The sequence below is a fragment of the Euphorbia lathyris genome, chromosome 2, assembly GCF_963576675.1.
Source record: "Euphorbia lathyris chromosome 2, ddEupLath1.1, whole genome shotgun sequence".
NCBI lineage: Eukaryota > Viridiplantae > Streptophyta > Magnoliopsida > Malpighiales > Euphorbiaceae > Euphorbia > Euphorbia lathyris.
The window spans coordinates 25,655,940-25,683,865 of NC_088911.1; the positions used below are offsets into that span (position 1 = coordinate 25,655,940).

Sequence of the window (27,926 nt, forward strand, 5' to 3'; positions counted from 1 at the left end):
AAAACTCAGAAGGTTTTTGTGACCGCCAAGACATAAATGAGTTCCCTCTTACTTTTCTTTCTAAACATGAACAAAAAAAAAGGAAAGGGTAGTATGTACAAGATGAGATTTGCGAATAGATATAGTCTGTACAAGTCGGTTGCTTACGAACGTGTTCATGAATATTATAATCGAGATTGTTCATGAACCTATAACCGAACCTACTCGCGAGCTTTCGAGCCGAATTTGATCGTGCTTAAACTTGGCTCATTTATAAATTGAACCAAACACGGTTGAATTTTTATTGAGCCATTCTCGTGAGCAGCTCGGCTCATTTACAACCCTAAGAATACACATGATGAGTGCAACTATCATTGAATAAATAGGTTCCAAATGAGCCAGAAGACCAAATTGATTTGAACAGTTACTTTTTACAATGGACATGGATAAGGCAAATCTCAATCTCCTTGCTATATAGTTAGGGTAAAATACACTCATGGTAATTCAACTTTGGTGTGACTAATATGATCCGGGTAAAATACACTCGTTGTAATTCAACTTTAGTGTAACTAATATGATCCTTGAACTTCAAGACCAAATATAAAAGTCCCTAATTTTTTATGTTACTAATATAAAAATCCAAATGACCATTGACCAACTGTAAATACAGACTGAACATGTAAAATACTAATCAATCACAATCATTTGCTAACATAATAGTCCCTCAACTTTGAGGTTACTAACACGATGGCTATTTAAGGAGAGCGATTTACCAGCGGTCAACAGTCATTTAGACTTTTATGTTAGTACATATCAATGTTCAGCAATTTTTATGTCCACCTTTGAAGTTCGGGTTATCTTGTTAGTAACGCCATAGTTGAGGAGCCATGGGTATATTTTACCGTATACAATTACTATGCAAATTAATTAAGGTTGAGTTGAATGCAAATAATACCTAATCTTCACAATTTTTCTACAAATATTCTATCCTTTTTTTCTATAAAAACTAATGACTAATCTAATCTCAAAAAATTAGTGTTCAAAGGAATTCAACTTGGCCTCTTCGAAAACAAGATATCACTGTTGAATCATATGCATCTAATCTTCAAGGGCTTCAGTTGAGGCAAAAATGCAAGCAACACTCCAAAATGAAGTAGCCAATTATAAATCGTTAACTAGAAAGCAAAATGCATAAAGGTTATGACATTTACAAAGGCTTAAAATAATGAGAAACATACTGAGTTCTGTTACTTTTCGTCTCTATTTAAGATGTCAGCGACCGATAGGATCTAGCCGTTGTTGCTGATAAAAGTGTGGTGCAGCCTCTGTCAGCCAAGAAGGATCAATAGACATGACGTTGCGCAGGTATTGCCGGTCTGTGGAGACAAGAGATGTGTAGATAATCCATTTCGGATTTACTCTGGAAGAAGCAAAAAAAAAAGTTGTTGTGAGATTTAAGGGGTATTGCACCATAGCCACAGCAAGGGGATAACAAAATTTAAAATGGTAAAACAGCAATAGGTTGGCAATTTCGTGTTTCGTGCCAAAATAGTGTTATCTTATATATATGTTCTATATAATTATATATATTCTAAATAGTAGAAAACGATTTTCGTTTCAATCATGTCGTGTCAGTGGTGATGTCTTTGTAATCTGTGCATAACACACTGACAGTGACAATATAGATTCACATAAACCCATAGTTATTAAAAGGGCAAGGGAACCTAGAGCCTTTGGCGCAAGCGAGCACAACACAAGATGCACTACAGGAATAAAATATATAAAACCATAAATTATAATTTTTAAAATATGACGAATGAAAAATTCTAAAATCAAAATGCAATAAATACAAAATCATGACAATATTCTTAATCATAAATTCTAGTAACATGCAATAAACTTCATATTCTAAAGTTCAAGTGTTCGACTAAATCATAGATTAATTAGTAGCAACTTCCTCCTTTCAAAAAAAATAGCTTCTTCTCATCAAAAGTCTCCAAATTCGTTATAAATCAACAGCTATGTTGCATGCAAACTCCTTTTCAGTAGCATTTCCGTGTTTCGTGTCTGTTTTGGAAACGGAAACTCCCGAAAACCAGTACAACACGTTTCGGAGGACGTTTCCATAAATACTGAAAATAGTAAATGCGCTTCTAGTTTAGGAAACCGTTTCCATCGGCATACCAAACACAATCCAATTCCAACTATGACTCTACTTGATTGAAACTTCCTCTTTAGCTAGAACTTCTTAATTGATGATAATTTCTATTATGTAATGTATAATTATTTCTATTTTCTGCTTAATGTTGTAATCATGTGTAGAGTATAAATACCAATTTTTTTTTATTATACTTTTCATATTTATAAATGTCCTTATTTTTTAATATTTACACATTTCCCCACGTTTCTATTTCCTATGCTTTTTAGAAACAACATTTCCTGATGTCCGTTTCCATTTCCGTTTTCTTGTTTCCATGCAACACAGAATACCACCCATCACCATCACTTTTCTCATCTCCAACATCATCAATTTCTTCTTCAAGGATCTGATCCTCATCATCCCATTATTTGCATCTTTCTCTCCTTTTTCCCATTTGTGTATTTGCATCTCTTCAGTCTTCCTTTCTTTTTTATTGTTTATTTTGGACACTACTGTGTCTAACCCAAACGGTGGAGATTAAAACCATAAAAAAAACCATGTGATATATAGGCGCACTTCTTATAACCATGGTCAGGCGAGCCTTGTCGTCGCCTTGGCAACAGCACTCACCTTTGGTGGTGCTAAGGTGCTCGGCCTGATTCCTTGTGCGCCTGGAGCCAGAGGCGTGCCTTCAACAATTATGCATAAACTAACTAGTATTTATAGCCTGAAGGGCGGAACCAAGGGGGGTAGCCAGGGTTTCGTTTCAGAATTTGGTTCAAAATAATTTTCGAACCCCCTCTTTTGAAAAGTGAAGGAGAGAGAGGCTATTGTAGAGGTGATAATTGTTGGGTTAGTATCATGTTCATGCCGCATCAATTATTAACTCAACTCAAAAAATTGTGTCAACATAATCGTGTTAGTGATTTCGTTTTCTGTTTTCGGGTCACATGTAATTTTACTATATAGTATATACATATGTTAACAGTGACATTTAAAAATAATAATATAGTAGGATATAGTAACACTATACTTCTAAATATTTTATGCCGTTTCCGGATTAGCATGTCAACCATGACCCTCCAAAAGTTCTCTAATATATCATGTTTGATCCGTATAATATGTTTACAAGTCACATAGAAAATATGGATTAAAATTTTATTACCTTTATTAATTAAAGTGACATATAAGCACATGAGAGAATATGATACAACAACAACAACAACAACAAAGCCTTAGTCCCTAAATGATTCGGGGTCGGCTAACATGAACCATCATATAAAACCGTGAAATCAAGTCGTGTCAGCGACACAAATTCTCTCCCTCCACTCTGTCCTATCCACTACCATATTTTCCTCAATCCCCAATAAACTCATATCACTCTCGATCACCCTCCTCCAAGTTTGCTTAGATCTTCCCCTACCCCTCACCACTACATCCCTTTGCCACACTTCAGTCCTCCTAACCAGCGCATCAAGCGCTCTTCGTCTTACATGGCCAAACCACCTTAGTCGGTTTTCCCTCATTTTATTCTCAATAGATGTAACCTCTACTTTTATCCTAATTATTTCATTACTCACCCGATCCTTTCTCGTATGACCACACATCCATCTCAACCTATGAAGCACGGACGCGGATGCGGACACGGCAAACGGCATTTTTAGAAAATATGAGACACGAGTGCGGCGGGGACACGGCAAATTTTATATAATTAATTATATATATATTAGATATAAAAATATATAAAAGACATGCTAAATCACAAATCGGAATCGTGATGTTAGGAGAAGAATCGCAGCGCATGAGAAGGAAGAACCCAGGAGAGAAGAAATTGTTTCTGATTATTCCCAAACAAAAACGAAATCGTGATGTTAGGAGAACTGCTATGTACGCAGCACAGGGGTTGAAATCGCGATTTGCGCAGGGAGGAGAGAAGACCTAATTCTAATTCGTGCGATAGAGATTATAATTTAGGATTTTTGACAAATTGCATAATTGATCCTTAAATTTTATAAAAAAATTTAAAAAAAAACCCTAATTTTTAACTTTTTCTTTTACCCCAGCCGTGTCCCGCCGTGTCCCCATCCGTGTCCCATTTTCCGGCCGTGTCCCCGCCGTGTCACCGCCGAGTCCGGCGAGTCCGACTCGGCCACGGCGACCCCGGGGAAGAGTCCGTGCTTCATAGATCTCAACATACGCATCTCCGCCACCGACATCTTATGAGTGTGACAGTGGTTCACTGCCCAACACTCCGTACCATATAACAGTGCTGGTCTGATTGTCGTGCAGTAGAATTTTCCCTTCAATCTATTAGGCATGCCGGGGTCACAAAGGAAACCCGTAGCACTCTTCCACTTCGCCCAACCAGATTTAATCCTATGAGCAACATCTCCATCTACTTCTCCATCCATTTGGATAATAGATCCTAAATACCGAAAGCAATCCGATGCCTGAACAACTCTCCCATCTAGGGTGATTGTCCCTGCCTCCCTACTCCTATCGCCGCTAAACTTACACTCCAAATATTCTGTCTTACTTCGGCTCAAGTTAAAGCCTCTAGATTCTAAAGTTTGTCTCCATAGTTCCAACTTCCTCTCCACGCCTTCTTTCGTCTCATCAACCAACACAATATCATCTACAAACAACATGCACCATGGTATACCATCTTGAAGTGAACTCGTTAGTTCATCCATAACGATGGCAAAAAGAAATGGGCTTAGTGCAGAACCTTGATGCACTCCAATCGTAATAGGGAACTCTTCAGTCTTCCCAACGCTCACTGGTGCGTACACTCGTGCATGCTCCCTCATACATGTCCTTTATGATGTCAATATATTTTCGCGAAATGTCTTTCCTTATTAAGGCCCACCAAAGTACTTCCCTTGGTACCTTATCATATGCCTTCTCCAAGTCAATGAAAATCATATGCAAGTCTTTCTTCTTATTTCGATAGTGCTCCATTAATTGTCTCATTAAATGGATGGCTTCCATAGTTGATCTTCCCGGCATAAAGCCAAACTGGTTTTCCGAGATCTTCACCGTCCTCCTTAGCCTTTGTTCAATCACTCGCTCCCACAGTTTCATAGTGTGACTCATTAATTTGATTCCTCGATAGTTGGCACAATCTTGGACATCGCCTTTGTTCTTATACAACAGGATTAGGAGACATTTCCTCCATTCTGATGGCATCTTATTGTTTCTCCAAATTTTGTTGAAGAACGTCGTCAACCATTCTATTCCTCTCTCTCCCAAACATCTCCAAATCTCAATAGGGATGCCATCAGGTCCTACTGCTTTCTTCAATCTCATCTTATTTAATGTCATTTTGACTTCACCCTTTTGAATTCTCCGTATGCATTCACGATTTATCATATCGTGAGGGATACTTATATCTCCAACATCTTGTCCGCGATCTCCATTAAATAAGTTATCAAAATATGACCTCCTTCGTTCCTTGATATCCTTATCTCCAACTAGGACTTTTTGGTCCACATCCTTCACACATTTAACTTTTCCGAGATCTCGCGTCTTCCTATCTCTCATCCGAGCAATTCTATATATGTCTCTTTCCCCTTCCTTCGTATCCAATCTTGTATACAGATCCCGATTCACCTTTGCTCTAGCATCTCGTATGACCTTCTTTACTTCCTTTTTAGCCTCTTTGTACTTTTCGTAGTTCTCATCACTCCTTCACCTTTGCTCTAGCATCTCGTATGAGAGAATATGATAATAATTTTAAATATTAGTATCATTTTTTAGTTAGCGGGTCAACCCTAATCAAACCCAAAAATTTGCGTGTCGATTTGGTGTCAAACCAAAAGTGGCTCATTACCTACTAAGCTAAATCCAAAAAATATAATTAAGTGTTGATTTCTTGTCGTGTAATCGGTCAAGTGTAAGTTTGTCATCCCTAAGCTGATGCCGGTAAAATGTAGAGGAATGGTAGGTAGAATTCTCAATTCTCACTTTAACCTACCCTATACGTTTTCCATCATTAAACAGATCCCAATGCAAAATAAAGCATACATTTGGCATATTTAAAGAGAATAAAATTCTGAATTTTTGAATAACAGCTATTAGATTTAGAGAGAAAATTCATGGTCCTAGACAAGTGACATGAACACAGTTGAGTTCTGAAAATATTTGAATTGCCAATTAAACATCAAACAATTAAGTTCCAGGTACTAACCTGAATAACACAGATGACGGATGAATGTAGACTTCTTGAGAACCTCTAACAGTCTTGTACATCCCATTATGACTGAATGCCTTTTCAATAAGATAAAATCGTATATGAATCAGAGGAAGTAATTTAAATTATTAAAAGTTTCTTTTGCAATTGAAAGATGATAGAATATTTAGTTATTTGTATTTCTCGCTGGAGAAACGGTCAGCAGTAAACTTACTTCTAATCGACAAGCATTAGCAAAAAATCCAGCAGTTACAGCCTTTCTTACAACCTGCAACATTACATAGGGGGCAAAACTTAGTTATAAAAGTTAAGCGTTCCCATAATTTCAGGCTCTTTAACTTGTCCAATGTGAAATGAGCAAGTAAAGATTCTATAACCACTCATAAAGTCTCATATTTCCAAATAGTAATAAGTTCAGGCTCAAATGTTTGTATACTGTTGCGAACAGCAATAACATTTGAGTAAATAGTAATACTCCAACCAGGAATTAAATTGTTATTACTGCAGATAGCCAAAATATATACCAGCAAATCTCTGTCACATGATTTTAAGACAATGCCTATCCTCAGTGCTATCCGTCTGAGTTGCTCTCTAATTTCAAGAACCTTTTTCTACAAAACAAGTCCAAATAGTATGTGTATTATATGGAAAGCATCAGTTACAAGACGTTAAAGAAATAAACCACTGAGTAGCAGAGCCTTGTTCATAAGAATAAACAGAAAGTACAGAACAAAATTTAACTACATCTGAAAGTGTAAAACTACTCAGAGCACATACACACCATGGCTTGATAATTCACAAAGTTCTTATGACACCACTGTGAAGATTTTCCAGATTTTAGAAACCCTTGGTAAACATTAAGGAAAGTGACATGATCACCCTGCAAGGTATGGAAAAAATTATTGAACTAACAAAATAGAATACCTCACTGGTAGTCAAAGAGAGAAGAATACTTGAATTACTCGGTCAATGCATTCGATGGTAAACAAATATTGATGGTATTAGTACATACAGTAAAAGGCACTGCAAATGAGATGCTAAAAATAAATAATTTACATTTGATTTTCCAATTATTGATTATGAAATCAAGAAGAAAAAATAGCACTTATAAGACATATGTCATTTCTGTTTATTTAGATTTTTTTTCAGAAGAATCCTGTTTCTTAAAAATCAGGGTACAAGCAGCACAATCCAACCAATAAACTTGATGAAGATTTAAAAAAAAAAATTGTAGCACTAAGAATCCAGAATTAAAATAAAAAAAAAAAAAAAACGCTTGCAGGATTTGATAAAATTGCTTAACATAGCCAACAGGAGAGTGGACTGCATAAAAAATAATGGCCATACAGATCAGCAATTTGTGAAAATAAGTGATAATCAAGTACCTCAGCAGCTGCAAATCTCAGCTTGACCTCATCCAACTCCTTTTGTGATCTTGTATTGACCCAAATGGACTACAAAAAGACCTTTCAAGTGTTATCTAAAACTCATAGGTATGAGATTTTGATTGTTTATGTTCGTTGCATAGTTATTAAAGGCACGCCTTTGGCACACCAGGCGCCGGCCTTAGCGCCTTGATATCCACAGTGGCGGGCGCAACCGCCATGGCACGCGCCTGGTGCGCCAAGGGGCAGTTGCCAAAGGCGCGCCTTGGTGACAAAGGAGCAGTTTTAGGGTTTTTTACAGTATCATATATTATGCACGTGTTGAATAAACTGTGATCTGATCTAAGGGTCCCAAATAAGCAAAAAAAAAACAACAAATATTAAAAGAGGATGAAGATGAACTCGTGTTTGAAGATGATAATCTAACATGGGGTTTAGTTAGTAAGTAAGGCTACGGGAGTTGAAGAAAGTGCATATAAAACTAGATGAGTAGGAAAAAGGGCTAAAGTATCATCTTCTAGTGTTCGAGGAAAAGCTCCTGTAGTTGTTCGAGATGAGGAAAAAGAAGAAACTGATTTTGTTGATGAGGATGAAGAGGATCAGTTTCATGATCAAGAGTTTGATGATGCTTTAGATGAGGAGAGTGATAGTAATGATGAGGAGTGATGAGTTTGGAAAGTTTTGATGAGGAGAGATGAGTTTGGAAAGTTTTGATGAGGAGTAGAACGTAGGATTTAGTATTCAACTTCAGCTTTCTAATATGGGGTTTATTTTGCATTTTAAAATTTATTTATACTTGAGAATATTGTCATGATTTAGTATTCATTGCATTTTTATGTTAGTTTTATAGTTTTATAATTTTTGCTTTTGTAAGTGCACCTTGTCTCGCTATGGCGCGCGCCATTCCCGTCCGCAATGCGCCAAGGCTCCAGGACCCCTAGCGCCTTAGTGCGCCATGTGCCTTTAATAACTATGGTTCGTTGTATAAATGGAAATACTTCCCTTTAGCATGCTTCCAAATTGTAAAAAATTCCTAGGGATAACTAGTTCTGGATTTCTAAGAATGTTCCATCTCCAAAAACTGGATTTCAGACAGTAATGAAAGAATCGCAGTAAACTTATTGCCAGGGAAAAGGGCATTACCTGGATGGAGAGAACAGACGCAATGGTAATGATTTCCTCTGAACAACCAAGTTGGTTAGATGATAATATCATTTTTGAGATCATTGGATCCTGCAAAACATTCAATGACAAATTCCAGGTATCAAAAGCAAACATGAGTCATGAGTAACAACCAGACATTAAAATTCATGAAGTTGTATTGGTGGTCAGTCCATACCAGTGGAATTTCTGCAACTTGAAATCCAACTGGTGAAGTAAGTTTAGCATCATCATCAAGGACTCCTAACGAATAAAGGATTTCAAGTGCCCGAATCATTGCTTCCGGAGATGGAGATGCCGGCCAATCAAAGCCTAGTATATTGTCTATGCCTAAGGCTTTTAACTGCAATATAATAACAGAGTAATTAGAATCCAAAACACTGAAAGAGACGTCATGCTCTAAACGCAATGTTTCATTACTTCTTTAACATACAAAGATCTGCCATGCTAAAAATCAGCAAAAGATAAAAATAGCTACAATAATTACAAAACAACATTATGCATGGAGATACTGTAAATAACATGGAAACATTTTTTTTAACACCACAACAAGAATGATACCTGAATCACGCTGGAAATGAGATTTGACCTCTGAATCTCAGGGATCCCCTGACTAGACATTTCTTTAAGAAAATATTCTTCCGTATATAACCTGGTTGCAGACACAAAATATGTAGATATGTTGAGACCAGTGGACAAGTACATGATATATATATTTGAAGAAATTAGAAATATCATGTCTACCCACACACATAGTGATCCCAGGTGATTATGCAAAATATGCAACAAATGCATAGAAAATAAAGCAGGATTCTTTCAACAAGAGATTGAATATTTGATCATGCAATTAATTCTCCAAATTGGTAAATGGGTTCACACAATAGACACATCCATAAAATATGCAAAATATGCAAATATTTAACTTTGGGTCAAAAAAAAATATGTAGTTGCAAGATGTCATGGAACCAATTGAACTAAAAGTTCAAGCTATAGTTAAAGGTCCACTCCATATTAATATCTGACACACCCCCACACGCGAATGCCCACTAGGCTTGAAGCGTGCACAACACAGGCCCATATTACCATGTCCTGCAATTAACTCAACAAATGGGGGCTGCCAGGAATCGAACCCTGGACCACTTGGTCAAACCAGCTCTGATACCATGTCATGGAACCAATTGAACTAAAAGCTCAAGCTATAGTTAAAGGTCCACTCCATATTAATATCTGACACAAGAAAACTCACATTTATATCATCGTCATATCTTTAGAATATAACATTTGTCCTAACGCAGGAATACACCCAATTATTGTAAATGTGATAGAGAACCTGTTCTGGCCCATTTGCTAAAAGACCCAGGTTTCATCATGTTTATTCTAGACGGAAAAAGGGTGCTACAGCTGGTAGTGCTGAGGTTGCACAAAGTTAGTTACAGATCTTGGAGAAGGGGCTGGTTAGTTATATTTTCTGTAGGAGCGTGTTAGTGTGGTAGCTATGATGATATTCTTCTATTTTGGCTCTTAGTGAGAAAGGAAGAATTCCCTGGAGGGTCCTGGTTTCAGCTCCCATTCTATCTATCTGTTCTTAGTTCATCTTCAATATTAATATATCAACCTTCTTCTGGTTTTCTTATCTCAATCTGTACTGTTATCCTATTCTCTTTTTTAGGGTTTCCATCATATTGTTAGTGAACAAACATGTCAAGGAAAATGTAAGTAGTTAAAACCTCAAGACTGGCAGAACGAGAAACTCATTTCAAAGGGCTCCAAAAATAAACCTATAGTATAGATTCATTTCTAATGGGTTATTCGCAATTCTGTGACTCACCAAATGGCTTTGGTCTTTGGATTTGACCCTCTAATGTGGTAATAAGCTGCTCTTTGACATGCACAAGTAGGTTTATGCTTTTTGGATTGTGTAGTAAGTCCTTTATAATTCATGTTGTTTCTTCATTGAGCCTATATATTGAAAGGGAGCACTGCGAAAGATAACATCGACTTGGTAAAAATCGTCATAAAACCAACATATTATACTGATAATACCTTAAAGAACTAACTTAGACTTCGAATTTTAAGGCTCTAACAAGCACCAACTACAAGGTAAATCGAATTCCCAGGTGCTGAGGTAACCCGTAGTTGTTTAGTTGAAAAAATGTTCAGGCAGAAACTGCATGACCTAATTCTTTCATCAACATCAAGATGTTCTATTACTGCAAGTGTGTCACAGACTCAATTTTAAACATTGAGTTTCACTAAACTATTAACTATGTTGTGATAACATGTTTGAGATTAGTACGAGATGAATAACAGAGATAAGTAACCTGTATGTACAAGTTCATCAAATTTAACTAACAAATGTAAATTAACCATCTATGATAGACACCTATAACACTTTCCAGGTCGAACTCTTCCTGCTCTACCAGCCCTTTGTCTAGCAGATGCCTTTGATATTGGTGCCACCACAAGATTTTCAACGTCTGAGATCTGCAGGAGAGTACATGAAAGCAATTAATAAACATGAATGTTATCATCACAAAACAATAAAGTACCAACCCTGTGATTTTGGAAACTTAAGTACTCTCACAAAGCATACTACTTCAATTGTCATCCTCATTTCAATAACTGCAACTCCAATTGTTAGGAACAATTTTTTTGTTGCCAATACACCTAGACAAAAGTGCCCAACTATGAAGAGAAAATTTTCTAAATCCTAAAGAAACTCTCAGAAATCAGGAAAAACCTAAATACGATACGAGCAAACCAGAAACTAATCATAATTAACTTTAACTCAAAATATGCATATCAAGAATACCGGATTGTAGAACCGCTGTTTTGAGAATCCACTGTCAACAACATAGACAACACCCTAAATCAATCAAAGGAACAAAAATAAATTATTACGCCCCACCTATTGCTGCAAATTGATCACATTTTAAGAATGTTGTTTTAGAAAGCATTAGTGAACCTCTAACGTCAATGATGTCTCAGCAATATTTGTTGATATTACTACTTTCCTCTTCCCTCTAGGAGTGGGAGAAAACACCAGATCCTACAAAAGGAAGAAGAAAACTTTAGTTCAGAGATGAGAAACAGGATTAGTTAGACTACAAAATCAATTTAGTACATAAAGGCACCACATTATACATCACTCACCTGCTCAGCACGTGAAAGACCAGAGTACAGAGGCAGAACAAACAATCCTGTAAAATAAGATGTTTTTTTAATATAATACTGGTCATATCAAAAATCTATTCCTGTTACATAAACATGTCTTCCTGCTAGTAGTTGAATCAAACTCATTGCTAGAAATGAGCAGCACAGGTTGCTGGCATTTTGATGAAGTAGAACTTATATTGTTCAGAAGAATTCCTTTCCAAATATAAACCACAGGAATGTATAAATGAAACAAGTGCCCTGTGCAGTTGTGCTTACTGCTTAGAAACATGATATCCATGCATGTATATTACCTTGTGCATACCTATTTCCTTGCAGGATACATGCACTTGCTTATATTCGCATACATGTGCACATATTCAACTTTATATTAATACATACACATGTACACAGACAGAATTCAAAGTTCTGCAACTTGTGACAAATTTAGATGACCATCAGCAGACAAGCCTATACCTTAAGTCATGTCTACTTTACCTGAAGAATTCTTCCCATTGGCACGAGCTTCTTCAGTAAACATTTCAATAGCTGTATTAATATCATCTTGACCAGTAAGAAATACCAGAATATCACCAGCAGGTTCCTAAACAACAAAAATACCTATAGCATGTTAGCATAACAATTTTTCATCATCAAATTACCCTTGAAAGCTTATTTACCATACTAATACCAGAAAGCTAAAATATCTACATTGACGTGGTAAAGAATATCATGCATTTAGCATTAGAAAAAATTGATGAGTTATTTGTGTTATTTGGATTCTACTATTCAGGTATTAGTATCAGATTCTTGTCCAAAAGCCAGACTCAAAATCATTTAAGAAAATTTTTATGATCCCATCAAATTGTCACGCATGCCCCCAACATCATCTCTACTTTTCCCGTAATAGATAAGATAATACAATTTTAAAATTTCTTTAAACACCAGTCAATTATTGGAACTAGCGACAGAGGCTTCCATACTGGTATTTTTTGAGCATTCACAAATAAGAACACGAGTTCCTACCAATCATTTTCTATTTTTAAGTCGTTATGTAAGTTTCACATAAGTGACCACCATATGTAGCATGCCTTGAGATGTGGATCCCTATAAACAAAAGGAAAATGAACTTAGGAACTTCATCTTTTAGAAGCCTCAAATCACCTGATCATGAATTGATATTACTGTAGAAACAGCAGCCCGAACATAGTCTGCAACTGGCTCCACAACATAATGAATTTGTACATTAAATCCTCTACCCTGAACATCATATGAACAAAATGAAAACTCTACAAATAAAATCTGTTCAACCAAGAGATAACCCATAAACAGCTTCTACTAGGAAAGTAACGAAATAGTTTCAACTTTTAAGCAAGAAATTAAATATGTACAGCGACATATTTCAGAATGCATACCTCTACCGACAAAATTGCAGGCTCCCTACTAAGATCAGCCTCATCTGCTTCAAGTCCTCGACGCCTTTTGCTGGTTTCCAAGTTACAACATTACAAAATATCAGAACTAAAACTCAAATTCAACCATCAATATCATAAAAATTGAAATTTAGAGAATGGGTTGTTATTAACATATTTGTATGAGCTTTATTAGCCATCACTATTAGTTTAATAACAAAATCCAAAGCTGATAGGAGCATTAGATATTAATTTATTAAATACTACATCAAAGGAACTTCTACCATAGAAGCAAATACAGTATGCCATCTCTTTGTGGGAGTTCTATAAATTTAAAAAAGCAATTCATGTTGATTCTTTAATTAACCATCATTATGCTCAAATTGCCAACTAGGAGTAGTTTTCATCAATGCTCATTATAATAAACTCCACTATGCTGCTATCTCAAATTTTGAGTCGATTACTTAGGAAAAACACGGAATGTAGTGGACTCCTGCATGGACTTTAATTAAAAAGAGAGCACGTGATCTGAACATCACTTTATCTCCTTCCTACTTCAGACACACACACCCTCCCCCCCTCCCCTCTTCATTTTCTAATTCCTCATAAGCATCAATTCTAAAAATTACACCAACTTGTAATACTAAAGTAAATAACTTCCAATTCAAGTTAAATTATTTGAGATAGAGATACTCAAATGACTTACTTCTAATCCCAATACCAACATTAGAATTAATTTGCTCAGTAACCTAACCCTTTGCTTCTCAAATGAGTTTATTTTTACAAATATGCTTAATGATAAGGCCATAAACGTATAGCTTCTGTAAATCGAACATGACATCTTGCTCAAGTAAATAAACCCATGAACTTCTTAAAATAATGCAAGGATATAAAAATCATTTTTATAGAGGATCACTGCACAAAATTAGCCAAATCTAGGGGAGGACAACAAAGAAAAATTAACTAGAAGCAAAAGCTTAAACCAAAGAAGCTTCCAGTTGAAAAGGCCTGTAAAATCACATGAGGATAATCAATATTGTTTTATCAAATATGTATCCAACATCAAATCATAATTCCCTAACAAGAACTTCAGCAAGGAAGCTATGAAAAACTTATATGGCAGCAAGAAAGAAAAAGTGTATCTTACTTTACTTAAATGCAAAAAAAACAACACCTGGTTTCGAAGAAAGTAGACATAGCTTTTGCTTCAATGGTAGCAGAGGAGATAATCAGGCGCAGCTCAGGTCGACGCCGTTGGATCTGAAATTTCAAATGAAGAAACTATTATAAATGAAAACAGAATTCCATAAACTCAACAAATTCAAATATCTCTTAGTTTCTTAAATAAGGATCCATTAGTCATGAACGTCACATCTTATACCTTTTTCAGGAGACCTAACAAAATGTCTGTCGAAATAGACCTTTCATGAGCCTCATCCACCATTATGACACTGAGATGTTACATTTAGAAAAACAAAAGAGAAGTTAAAATAGGAACACCATGGTTAGAGACAATTTAAAACTTCAAGTAGAAACAAGCTAAAAAGCTATTAAGAGAAAAGAAGAAGACTCTAAGTTACTTAATGATAGTCAAGTCATACAACCTCACAATTCAGTGTTTGTACAATCTAATAATAACAAATCATTCCCATTTGCATTTCAAGGGTTCTCACATGCAGGTCATATATTGTTAGTTAAATAGCACTCCTGCTAATCTCTTCATTGGAGCTAGATTTTCCATCTCAAAAAGAGCACACAACAGTGGAAGTAACTTTTTAATATAGAGAGAGCACAGAAAAGAAATATGAAGTGTGGTACCACAGAATTTTCTTTAAGGTCATAACTAGTACCTATATTTGGTCAAAAGTGGATCATCCATCATTTCTCTAAGCAAAACCCCATCAGTGAGAAATTTAATCATAGTAACACCCTGCACTGCCAAAAGAAGAACACTTTGAGAAACATTCATTGCAACCATAAGAAGAACAATGGAGCTGCACAATTAAATATATTTAAGCATGAAGTATCAAAAATATGGCTCCATAAGAAGCAAAAGCACAAAGCAGCATCTATGACTGCAATAATTAAATGTTAGAAATTAAATGAAGATAAGTTTGATATTATAAATGAAATGAGTTGTCTCACTGAATTTGTAAGATCCTCAAATCTAATAGTGTAGCCAACTTCCTCTCCAAGCTTGACCCCCATCTCCTCAGCCACCCTCGAAGCAACTGCCTGGGAATCAGTACATGCAATGCTCGTAAAAAAATATATCATGACACAAAGTAACAAATTGACAAAAAATAATCTAATACTAATAGTATTGATTTATCAAGTGATTGGCACATGCTTAATATTTTGCACCAAGAAAGAAGAAATTTTATTTTTATTTTTCAGTGATAACAGGAAGGTCTTTTGCAGTTTGACTTGTGGACATATGTAGTTGTAATGAAGCAATATCCAAAATGAAACTCAAAACAGAAGCACAAAGGGAACTTGAGCTAGAAAGTGCAACATTCTTCTAAGAATAGAATGCCATTGGTATTTGGAAAATGTTTTACATGAATACTTCAAACACTGAAGTTTACATCCTCAAGTATAGACACTACTTGGAATCACAGTTTCCAACATAAGAGTCATCAAATCATGGCAACTAACAACTACAGCTCACATAAATATAGGAAATATACATAGCATAGGTAAGAAATATATGCATTTAAAGCAGCAGTTCAAGGTTGAAAATGGCACCTGGACTGCCAATCGTCTGGGTTGGGTGCAAGCTATGACACGTCCACCATCAGCCCAACCTGCTTCTTTAAGGAACTGTGATTTAAGCATGCAACAATTAGACTTTGAGTGTTTGCTATGTGAAACTGCCAATAATATTATTATATGTGTCTTAATTTTGTGTCTTATTATGTCTCCTATGTCCTTGCTTATGTGTCAATGTGTCATGCATGTCCTTAACTATGCTTTTGTGAAATGCGTCCCCTATTGATAAGAGTATTACGTATTGCTGTTACTGCTATTATTGGTAAGTGCATTCTGTACAAAACGCTAGGCACTAGTCGAGTGGACAGAGCCCTTGGGGACTAATCGGGGATTGATCGGATTTGTATTTTTGTATTTTCTTACTTGTTAATAAACAAATTATTCTATAAATGCAATTAAATATGTAAAATAATAATATTAAATGATTTAATATTAAAAAAAAATGTATATTTGTAACATATAAATATGCCAACAACAATATCACTGAAACAACTCAAACAAGTAAAAACTAATGTCCATAAGTAATATAATTCACCAAAAACTATGAAACAATATCCTTATAATCTTAAACCATATCATGGAAACAAGTAGAAAACGCAATTAAACAAAAATAACCGAAAATAATAAACTCAATTAACCAACAATCATGCGAAAATAATATCCTTAAAAACGTTTTTTGTTTCGATCGCTGCCTAGGAACGCTCAGGCGGCATAGGCGACTGTGCAGGCGGCCAAAAAATGACAACGGGGGATCGGAGAAAATGGGATCGGTTTCTCGTTTCAAGCGCCTAGGCATGCTAGTAGGCCAATTTCTTGAACACCGACTGCATTACAAAAGTTGTGTGGCTCGAGTAGTAGTTATATGAAAAGAATAAATGAGAGAAGACAAGAAGGTTTTTCTAACAAACAAGTTCTAAAAGAGATCAAAGGGTTTTTTCTAACGAGCCTTTAACTTTAAGAGATAGCCGTTAACAAACTAATCACAAAAGCATACCCTTCCTATAACTACTACATTCTAGGGGCATACCAGTGTTCCACTGCTAATGCACCAAGAGAGTTCCAATATTACACCAACATTACTTGAGTTGACGAAGATTTAAGAAATTTTATTAACACAAAAAGGCAAAGGTTAAAATATCAGAATTAAGGAGAAAAGAAGAAGTTGCAGCTATGTTACATGGAAACGGAAACCGACACCGAGCAACGTAATTTCTAAAAAAACAAAGGAAAAGGAAACGTGGGGAAACGTGTAAATATTAAAAATATAGGGGCATATTTATAAATATTAAAAATATAATAATATATTTTTTAAAAAAATGAAGAACAAGATGAAAAAAGTCCAAGCTCAATCGAGATTCAAGAATTATAGGAGAAAGAAATATAGATAAATTCTTTAGATTGAAGAATACAAGGAATTATCAATCAAATGGGAAGTTTCAACTTTCCTAATCTTAGACTGCTTAGGAATTGCAAAATAAAAAATTTGAATTTCTAGAATTTTAGTCGAAATAGGCAGGGAAAACCGTTTAGAAAATGAGAGACGTGTTTCATATTTTAGGTAATCACGGAAACGTGTCTGGAAACGTTTCGTATCAGTTTCCGAGTGTTTCCGTTTCCCACATCTGCCGGAAATGGTGAAACGCATGTCATGATGAGTTTCCGTGCATCATAAGGTTGCAGATATCTCTGTCATTCAGAAAAAGGTTTTTTTTTCTTAGGAAAGTGAAACCGGGAGGTTAAGACATAAAAGAAACGTTTTCATTTTATTATCTTCTTCTTTTCTTTTATTTGATGAATATTTGATCAATGGAAAACCTCAGAACATAAGCAGGGTTTTAATCTCTAAGAGTTAGAGATTTAAGTGCAAGAATAACCCTTAACTCTAGTTAAGATTTAAAGCGCTAACAGTGACTAATTTGATTTTGCAAAGGAGACTTAGTTGGAGCTTGAATTCAAAGCTGGAAGCTTGATTAACTACACTTGGTGGACTAACTAGAGGCTTCACCAATTGCGAAGCACAGCTACTTGATTAGATTCTTCAAGAGGTAATCCTTTCGTCAATTAGTTAGAAATGAACTTAATTATAATTTGAACTTAGTGATCTTGGGGTTGGATTTGCGTTCAAACATGTGATGTTTGATATTTGATTACTATGATCGGATCATCCTTAAGGTCTTTAAGTTAAATATTTTGAAATTCAAACATACACATGATTCCACCCCAAACCCTTCAACAGGTATCAGAGCAATTAAATCATAAAATCAATATCCTTTTCAAATTTTAAAGGAGAACTTCCCAAAACATGCATAAAACGCAGAGTAGGGCTCTATTTGGTGGCATTGAACAAGAAAACTAAAGCAATTGAAACAGAAAAGAAAGTAAGAGAATTGAAATTTACATATTAGTTGATTTCAGCTCTCATTAATTTGAATAAGAAAACAATTCTCCAATTTAAGATAACCAAAAGGGAAAGCATATACCAACTAAAAGAATAAAAACTCAAATCAAGTAATAAAATATAAATATACATCACCATGATATCTTCAATAAATTACTTAATAAAATTTCAGAAACTGAAAAACCTGAGGAATCTGTGTAGTTTTGCCGCTACCGGTCTCACCAACAATGATAGTAGTAGCGTGAGTCTCAACCAGATAAAGTATCGCTGTTCTGTACCTGTATACAGGCAATCTCTGCCTCTGCTTCTCAATGTTCCCAAAACCAAACCTGCAGAAACATATCATTTGTACTCATACAAGAACATATAAGTAGTGGTGTAAGCATATGCACAGTAGAGAGACCAGCTCCAATGTATACCCGGATGAAGAAGAGGAGACGGAAGCGGAAAAGAAAAGGACCCCGCCTTCTTCGTCGTCTAGGAGGCGAGGCTTCTCAGTGCCTGGTTTCCAGAACTGCGCCATTTTTTCACTCCTATTTCGTGCTTTGATTATCGCTTTTCTGATTTGTTGTTCCCGCTATGTTCTTTCCGATGTGAGATTGAACGGATTTGGATAGTCCGAAAATGCCCTATTCAGTATTGATGGTAAAATCACCCAACTCTAAAAGAAATTGGATAGTCCGGAAATGCCCGTGCGCTCAAATACCACCCACCCACCTCATATAAAACTTCCATTACAATATTATTTTTTTATTTTTTTATAGTTTTTCTCATTTCGACTTGTGAAGTACTATTTAAGTGGATTCTCTGATAACATTATTGTAGCCTTCGAATGTCTCCATAAATTGAAGCTTGCAAATGGCTCGAAGTTGGCAGCTCTTAAACTTGACATGAGTAAAGCCTACGATAGGGTTGAATGGGAGTTTCTAAAAAGCATGCTACAAAGAATGGGTTTTCAGAACCAATGGGTGGAATGGATGATGATGTGTGTCAGTTCAATCTCATATAAAATCCTTCATAACGGTAATATCAGTAACACTATTCATCCGACTAGAGGGCTTCGTCAGGGGGACCCTCTATCCCCTTTTTTGTTCCTGATATGTGCGGAGGGACTTTCGGCACTCTTACAAGCTAAAGAGGAGGCGGGGCTTCTTCACGGTTGCTCAATAGCCCGTACAGCACCACGAGTTTCTCATTTGTTTTTTACGGACGATAGTTTCCTTTTCTTCAAAGCAAAACAGCAAGAAGCCAAAACCATTCTCAATTGTCTAAGGAAGTACGAAGCAGCATCGGGCCAAAAGATAAATTACCAGACATCCTCCATCATGTTTAGTAAAGGGTCGACTACAACAGTAAAGCAATCGATATCCATACTTTTGGGGGTTGAAGAAGTTGCAGACTTGGGTTTATATTTGGGAGCTCCAATCACAGTTGGAAGAAGTAAAGCACAAGCTTTTGGGCACATTAAAGAAAGAATTTGCAACCGCATAAACAATTGGAAGGATAGGTTCCTCTCTCGGACTGGCAAAGAAATCTTGATCAAAGCGGTGTTGCAATCAATCCCAACGTTTATCATGAGCGTGTTCATAATGACGGATCAGTTTTGCGAGGATGTCAACCGAATGCTTAATCGATTCTGGTGGCGAACGTCTGGAGAGAGTACTTCGGGGATTCATTGGCAACAATGGAGCCGGTTATGTCGACCAAAGAGTAAGGGAGGAATGGGTTTCAGGGACATCAAACACTTTAACTTAGCTTTACTGGCTAAACAGGGCTGGAGGATCATACAAGAGCCTAACTCACTTATGTCCAAAGTATTAAAAGCAAGATACTTCCCCCATCTCTCTTTCTAGGAAGCTGCACTATGTCATAATCCATCCTATGTATGGCGAAGTCTGTTGACCATGCGAGATTTGCTAACCCAAGGCTTACGAAACAAAGTTGGAAGTGGTAGCACGATTGCTATTTGGGACAGCCCTTGGTTACAGGATCCTGACAATCCTAAACCTACCAGCCCCATTGATTTCAGTATCCCTACAGGTACAGTGCGAGATCTGATGAGAGACGACGGTAGCTGGAATAAGAGTATGGTCCAATCAACTTTTAATCATCGTGATCAGCGACTCATTTTCGCTATTCCACGACGACAGCAAACATCGGAGGATGGTTGGCTATGGGGTCCCGAACCGAAAGGCAACTATACGGTCCGAAGCGGGTATCAGGTTAATACAAGGATATTCTTTGAGGAGAACTCGGCCGTACAGAGTTTTTGGAACTGTATCTGGTCTTTGGACGTAGCCCCGAAAATTAGAAACTTCATCTGGCGGATGGTTTCTTAGAATCTGCCGACGATGAACAATTTGGCTAGAAGATAGAACAACCACCAAAATATCTACCCGGTATGTGGTATAAATGATGAAACAGAACAGCACTTGGCTGTGGAATGCGGTTGTGCACGAGAAGTATGGCAACAACTCTTTGGGGATGCCAGGATGGTTATACCTGGGGACTTCTTACAATGGTTTAAAGAGTTCCTGCTGAGGAACAACACGGAAGCCGCACGGGAGGTGGTAACTGGTCTCTGGTGTTTGTGGAAACACAGAAACAAAGTGGTATTGAAGAATAAGCCGAGTAGCCCATCTATTCTTGCTTTGCGTATCCAAAACGAGCTTCGAGAGTGGAGAACTGCACAGGAAACAAGACAGTGAAGGAAGGGTAATACACCAGCAGCCCCGTCAAGATGGACTCGGCCTGTCGTAGGATTCCTTGCATGTAATGTCGATGATGGGACTTTTCAGGAGGCAGGACACAGCTCAATCGGTTTTATCCTACTGGATTCGGAAGGGAGATGCACTTATGCGTATCACGGAGCATTAGATGGGCTGTATGAACCGATCATTGGTGAGGCTTTGGCCATTAAGGAAATGCTATCTTAGATCAAGTCACACAATCTCCGGAACGTTTGTATTCGCACGGATTGCCTTTCCGTTGTAAATGCAATTCAGGTTCCAATGACACATAATTCTTATCTCTCAGATATTCTTTTAATTTGTAGTAATTTATTAGAAGAGCTAGATTCTATTTCAGTCTCTTTTATGAAACGTTCAGCAAACATAGCAGCCCATAGCCTAGCAAGGGCGGTTGTGTCGGAGTCTGTTCGTGGAGAGTGGGCATGTCCACCTCCATTCCTTAACAATATTCTTTTAGCTGATTTGGCTCAGTAATAAATAATGATTCTTTATTCAAAAAAAGTTTATCCGAATATAAAATTACTAGTTTAAACGATTCAATCATTCAATCAGTTTTCAACAATTAGTTATTACATAAAATAAAATCTAATATATATACAAATTGTTATGTAATAAAAATTTAATTTTTCAGAGATATAAAGATATTAATTGAATATTTAATAAATTAGACTTCAAATTATGTGCTTTTGGTGAAAATTTTACAAAAATAGCTGATGTTTAAATATTTGTAAAATTTCTATAAAAAAAAGTTGCAAAATAATTTATTTATTATAATCTCGGAAACATGTGAAATTTTTATATTCATTTGATTTATCATACAGTTAAACCTCGATAAATGAATGTTCGATAAAGTAATAACCTCGTTTATATAATAAATTCGTTCGGTCCCGACTTGGGACAATGGACTAAAGTAATAACCTCGCTAAATGCATTAAGTAATAAAAATATTTAAATCCTTACGGGCTCAATGAAAATATAAATTAATAATTATTGAATTACATACAAATATATATATATATATATATATATATATATATATATATATATATATATATATATATATATATACACACCAAAACCTTTCAATCAATCAACTAGAAGTCATTTCTTCTTCTATCAATAAATTTGTTTAGAATAATCTTTTCGGCTCTCTCTTTTCTCTCTGCTAGGGTTTTATGGTGAAAAGGGTTAGGGATAGATCTAGGGAAAGGGGGGCGGCGGCTGGCGGTGAGGGGGTGGTGTCGGCGGCGGTGTCGGCATCGGTAGGGGCGGATCTGGTTGGGAGTGTCGGCAGGGCTGGGACGGGCGGCCGGGAGGAGTGGGGCGCTAGGGGAGAAGGGGGGCGGGAGGATGTGGGGCATGACGGGGAGATGGATGCTCGGGAGGTGCAGGGCGGCGTGACAATGAGGCTGGGGTTGAGGGGCGTGAGGGCGTGATGGGGGATATGGGTGCGCCGGGTGTCCAGGCCGTGCGGCTTGGGATTGACGCTCGGGCGGCTGGGGCGGGCATGGTGGCCGATGCTGGGGGCAAGGCGCCACCACTGGTGGGAGGTGCCGCTGGGCACTGCGAGCCGAGGGCAGGCGCTGATGAGCACTACAAGATGAGCGCCGGCGGCGCTGCTGGGCACTGCGGGCATTGGGCAGGCGCTGCTGGGCAATGCAAGTGGAGCACCGGTGGCGCTGCTGGGCACTACAAGTTGAACGCCGGCGCTGGTGCTGGTGCGGGTAAGGTTGTTTCTGTGCAGGATGGGGATGAGGTTGTGGAGCAGGTTGTCTCGGGTCAGATCCGGGATAGTAAAGGGGTCTCGGGTAGGTTTGGTGATGTTTGTGGGAATCAGTGTCAGGTGAGTGCAGTTTCCCCTAAGTCGATGGTTGGTATGAATAGTTATCTTAAACCTGTTAGAGAGTTGGTAAATAAATCCAGTGCTATTCCTGGATTAGGGAAAAATTCATGGAAAGATACGGTTATGGGGGTGGTCGAGGAGGAGCCTTGTATGGAGGAAATGTTGATAGAAGGGGAGTCAGATGAAGTTTATTCTGAGTCTGATGAAAAGGATGGTGAACAAGATGATCCTCTTTGTCCTGTGATTCGTCTCTCCTCAGCGGAGAAGCGGGAGCTCAGGGATAAGTGGAAGATTTCTCTAATAGTTATGGTGCTTGGAAAGAGAATTAGCTTTAACTATTTTGCTCAGAGGATCCAAGCTCAGTGGGTTAAGAAAGGAAAAGTCAGTATTACTGACTTAGAAAATGACTACTATGTCATTAAATTTACTCGAGTTGAGGATTATAATGCTATGATCAATGGGGGTCCGTATATTATTTCGAATCATGTTCTAGCCTTACGACCTTGGGTTCCCAATTTTAATCCTCATGGTTGTTCGGTTAATAGGATCTTGACATGGGTTAGATTCCCGGGCCTACCTATCGAATATTATAGTGAAGGTTTTCTTAATAAAGTAGGAGGTCTGGTTGGGAAGGTTCACCATGTGGACAAAACTACAATTGGGGCTATTAGAGGCAAGTTTGCAAGGGTTTGTATTGATATTGATCTTGTTAAACCTCTGTTGTCAAAATTATGTGTTCATAACAAGGTGTACTTTGTTGAGTATGAAGGGTTACATAATATCTGTTTTGATTGTGGAATGTATGGTCATACTCAAGAGGGTTGCCCCAAAAGGGAGAAGGTGTTAGAGGAGGTAGGTGAGGGAGTTATCGGAGGAGCTGAAGGGATCCAAGGTGATGGGGGGAATTTTGGCCCCTGGATGGTGGCTAAAAGGTCTGCTAGACGAAGAACACGTCCTCCGGTGGTTCAAAATCGTCCCCCCTGATATTAACAGTAATATGAAGTCTACCCTGTCAAATCTTATTGCTAATCCTATCTTCAAGGAGAAGCCTATCCCTAAAATTAGGGGGGACTCTGGGGCTGCTCCAGACATCACTTTAGGTTCCAGATTTGGGGCTTTAACTATTGAGGAAGTCCATGAGTCTGACCAGGATGACGAGCATATTGAGCAAAGCATGCCAAGCCTAGAATCTATTGAACCATCAAATAAAGTTACTGAAAATGTCAACCCCCTTTTCATCTCCAAAGGTGAAGCACATGTGGGGTCCCAGGCTTCGACTTCTCAAGGGAAGAAGAAGATAAATGAGGTTAGTATTCCTAATCATTGTGGTGATCCTGGTGTTGGGAAGCCTATGGGGGTTAATAAAACTAGTATGAAAAAAGCTTAAGGGGAAGCAAAAAAGTGTCCATAATACTATGGTTTTGTCTGAGAAGAGAGGGCATGCGGGTACCTCGGCAAGGCTCTCAGGAGCCCCTAAAAAATACCTGGTTTAGGGTTGTGGGTGCGGTCAGCTGTCCTCCTGTCTATGGATTTGTTGTTTTGGAATGTTAGAGGTGCGACTAGCAAGGCTACCCGTATCCATGTTAATGATTTAATTAAACAGTTTAATCCTTCTTGCTTTGCTTTAATGGAAACTAAAGTTAGTGGAGTTAAGGCAGATGAGGTGGTTAAAAAGTTTAGGAACTGGAACTGTGTTAGATCGGAGGCTACTGGCCGGGCTGGTGGGATTTGGCTTTTCTGGAAGCCAGATCGTGTTCATTTTGATATAATTAGTATGGATAAACAGTTTATTCACAGTAAAGTGAGTGTTTCTGGTAATAAACCCTTTTTTATTACCGCTGATCTTGTCCTGGCTAATCGGAAATGGCTCTGGGAGGTTCTGTACTCTATGAGTGTAAACATATCTGAGTCTTGGTTTGTAGCTGGTGACTTTAATGATATTGCTTTTATGAGTGATCAGAGAGGGGGTTCTCATCACTATGTTAACCGTTGCCTTAATCATAAGAATAGTATGGATTTATGTGGGCTTTCTGATCTGGGTGCCTCTGGTCATAAGTTCACTTGGAAGCACAACAGTACCTTCGTTCGTTTGGACAAAGTTTATGCTAATGTTTCAGCTCAATCTAGATTTCCTGAAGGGTCTGTGTTAAATCTCCCGTTCCGTCATTCAGATCACTGTCCTATTCTTTTCAGGCTGATGAGAGGCAATCGGCCTAGGGGGGAGAGACCGTTCCGGTATCAGGTGGCTTGGGAATCTCACCCTAAGTTTAAGGATTTCGTCCAAGATAATTGGAAACCTCACTCTAATGTCCTTCAAGCTGCTGAGGGTTTCAGAAAGAATGTGCTGGGGTGGAATAAAAACGTCTTTGGGCATATTCTTAAGAGGAAGAACAAGTTATTGAGTAGAATTGAGGGCATTCAGCGTAGGTTGGAGGAGAGGTTCGATCACAGTTTGGATGGTTTTCTCAAAACCCTTCAGAAGGAGTTGGAAGCTGTGCTTCGGCAGGAAGAGTTTCTTTGGTTTCAAAAGTCTAGGAAGGCTTGGATCAAAGATGGGGATCGAAATACCAAGTATTTTCATCTCTCTACCGTCATTAGAAGACAGAAAAATAGGATTGATGCTATTAAAAACTCTAATGGTGATTGGATTTATGAGGACGAAGACATTCGTAAGTTGGCACTGGACTTCTATAATGACCTTTTTAAAGAGGAACCGGTTGATCTGGATAAGGCGCATTCTGTTGCTACCTTTCCCATGGTGGGAGATGATAGAATTCTGGAAGCCTTCCACCCTATCTCCCTGAAAGAAATTGATCAAGCCATCTTTAGTATTGGGGCTACGAAAGCTCCTGGGGTTGATGGTCTGCCTGCTGGTTTTTACCATAAACACTGGGAGGTTGTGAAGGAAGGCATTTACAATTTCATCAAAGGTGTGTTTAATGGTTCTCAGGATATCGGGCAGGTTAACAGAACCCTTCTTGTTCTGATTCCTAAAGTTGAGAAGCCTTCTTCTTTCTTACATATGAGGCCTATCAGTCTTTGTAATGTTCTCTATAAGACTATTACAAAGATTGTGGCTAATAGAATTCGTTGCATTCTTCCTGAGATCATTTGTCAGAATCAGGGGAGCTTTGTGCCTGGTAGACAAATGATGGATAATGTGGTGATTGCCCAAGAGATGGTCCACTCTATGAAGATTAAAAAGGGGAAGAGAGGCATTGTGGCTCTTAAGTTAGATATGGAGAAAGCCTACGATCGCATTAACTGGAGTTTCCTGATGGAGAGTCTGGAGAGAGCAAGATTCCCGGATAATTGGAGAAGTTTAATAAAGGTTTATATCTCTTCTCCGGTTTTTCAAGTTTTGATCAATGGGGATATGTTGGAGGGTTTCTCTCCTGGCCGGGGTATCCGTCAAGGGGATCCTATGAGCCCTTTCCTTTTTGTTATTGTTATGGAAAGGTTGCCTCACCTGATCCAAGATGTTATTGATAATGGGAATTTCCACCCGGTGGCCATCAATAAGTTCTGTCCCCAGGTCACTCACTTGTTCTTTGCAGACGATGTGCTAATCTTTCTGGAAGGTAATGAGGAGCAGTTAAGTATCATTATGGATATTCTTGAGTGTTTCTGCTCGGCCTCTGGTCAAAAGCTCAATGTCCAGAAGTCCAGGATGATGTGCTCTAAGAATATGAATCAGAGAGCCTGCAAAAGGTTGAGTGATCTGTCCAGAATTCCTCTTACTTACTTTCTTGGTAAGTATCTAGGTATTCCCCTCCATAGTGAGAGAGTGTCGAAAGTTTCCTTTAAAGATACTTTGGATAAAGCTAATATGAAGTGTGCCACTTGGAAAGCTAGGACTCTCTCCCTCGCTGGCCGGCTTACGTTAATCCAATCTGTCAATTGTGCAACTCCCAATCACATTATGCAGGCATGTCATCTTCCTGAGCCAGTTCTAAAGGATCTTGATAAAATTAATCGTAGATTCCTGTGGGGAGAAGCTGAGGAGGGGAGGAAGGTCCACCTCATTCCTTGGAGTGAGGTTTGTCAACCTAAGGACATGGGAGGTCTGGGCATTAGGAAAGCCAGTGATAATAATAAAGTCTTATTAATGAAGCTTCTGTGGCGAATGTGGCAGCGTCCTTCAGCTCTTTGGGTTCAACTTTTATGCGGGAAGTATCGGAAGGATAAGGTGTTTGGGGGTCCGAAGGATAGAGTGGTTAATTGTTCTTTTCTTTGGAAAGGAATCAGTGCGGTTTTTGCTGAGTTTTGTACAGGGATTGGGTGGAATGTGGGAAATGGTAGATCCATCAGCTTCTGGAAGGATATATGGATTAGGAATAAGCCTTTATTGGAAGTTTGTATTTCATTGCCTCCTCTGGATATTCAGAACTGGAGGATTGCAGATGTGGTGGATTCTGAAGGTGAGTGGATTTGGTCAAAATTTGAGTCCTACCTCAGTATGGATTTGCTCCTTAGAATTAGAGGGGTTCAGATTAGTAGTAAAATTGATGATAAGGATAGTTACTGTTGGTCTCTGACGAACAATGGGGCTTATTCTTGTAAATCAGCTTATCAGAAACGCTATCAGGATTTGGATTCCTCGTCCCCTAGGGTGTGGAAGACGATTTGGGCTTTAAAAGTGCCATACCGTATGAGAAGTTTTCTGTGGCTTGGGGTTAAAAATAGGTTGCTTACTAATTCGGATAGGAAAAGGAGGCACCTGGTGGAATCTGGAGCTTGT

At 37.9% G+C, this 27,926-nt stretch overlaps 1 protein-coding gene across 2 annotated transcripts; it reads right to left on the bottom strand.

Annotated features, from left to right (window-relative positions):
* Positions 1 to 603: 603 nt before the first annotated feature.
* LOC136217429 (probable pre-mRNA-splicing factor ATP-dependent RNA helicase DEAH9) lies at positions 604 to 19,257 on the bottom strand. Of its 2 annotated transcripts, XM_066004021.1 has the most exons (23): positions 19,012 to 19,257; positions 18,777 to 18,921; positions 16,171 to 16,245; positions 15,568 to 15,657; positions 15,273 to 15,352; positions 14,804 to 14,873; positions 14,597 to 14,682; positions 13,426 to 13,495; positions 13,175 to 13,270; positions 12,509 to 12,614; positions 12,011 to 12,057; positions 11,823 to 11,906; positions 11,670 to 11,723; positions 11,241 to 11,341; positions 9,419 to 9,509; positions 9,036 to 9,200; positions 8,840 to 8,929; positions 7,697 to 7,765; positions 7,093 to 7,191; positions 6,836 to 6,922; positions 6,526 to 6,579; positions 6,309 to 6,388; positions 605 to 1,399 (listed from the first exon to the last, which is right to left on the bottom strand). In XM_066004021.1, the coding sequence occupies exons 1-23, from the start codon at positions 19,113 to 19,115 to the stop codon at positions 1,252 to 1,254; spliced, it is 2,091 nt and encodes a 696-aa protein (XP_065860093.1). In that variant the 5' UTR covers positions 19,116 to 19,257; the 3' UTR covers positions 605 to 1,251. The 2 variants fall into 2 exon arrangements, with proteins under 2 accessions (XP_065860094.1, XP_065860093.1); XM_066004022.1 differs by lacking the exons at positions 18,777 to 18,921; positions 19,012 to 19,257 and having other exon boundaries at positions 604 to 1,399; positions 15,273 to 15,357; positions 16,171 to 16,205.
* Positions 19,258 to 27,926: the final 8,669 nt, after the last annotated feature.

Excerpts from the sequence above, each read along its gene's own strand:
- LOC136217429 (XM_066004021.1), bottom strand. The coding sequence starts at position 19,115 with ATGGCGCAGTTCTGGAAACCAGGCACTGAGAAGCCTCGCCTCCTAGAC. Across the intron at positions 18,922-19,011 it reads GTCTCCTCTTCTTCATCCGG|GTTTGGTTTTGGGAACATTG; the intron begins GTATACATTGGA and ends ATGTTTCTGCAG. Across the intron at positions 11,342-11,669 it reads AACAGCGGTTCTACAATCCG|ATCTCAGACGTTGAAAATCT; the intron begins GTATTCTTGATA and ends ACTCTCCTGCAG.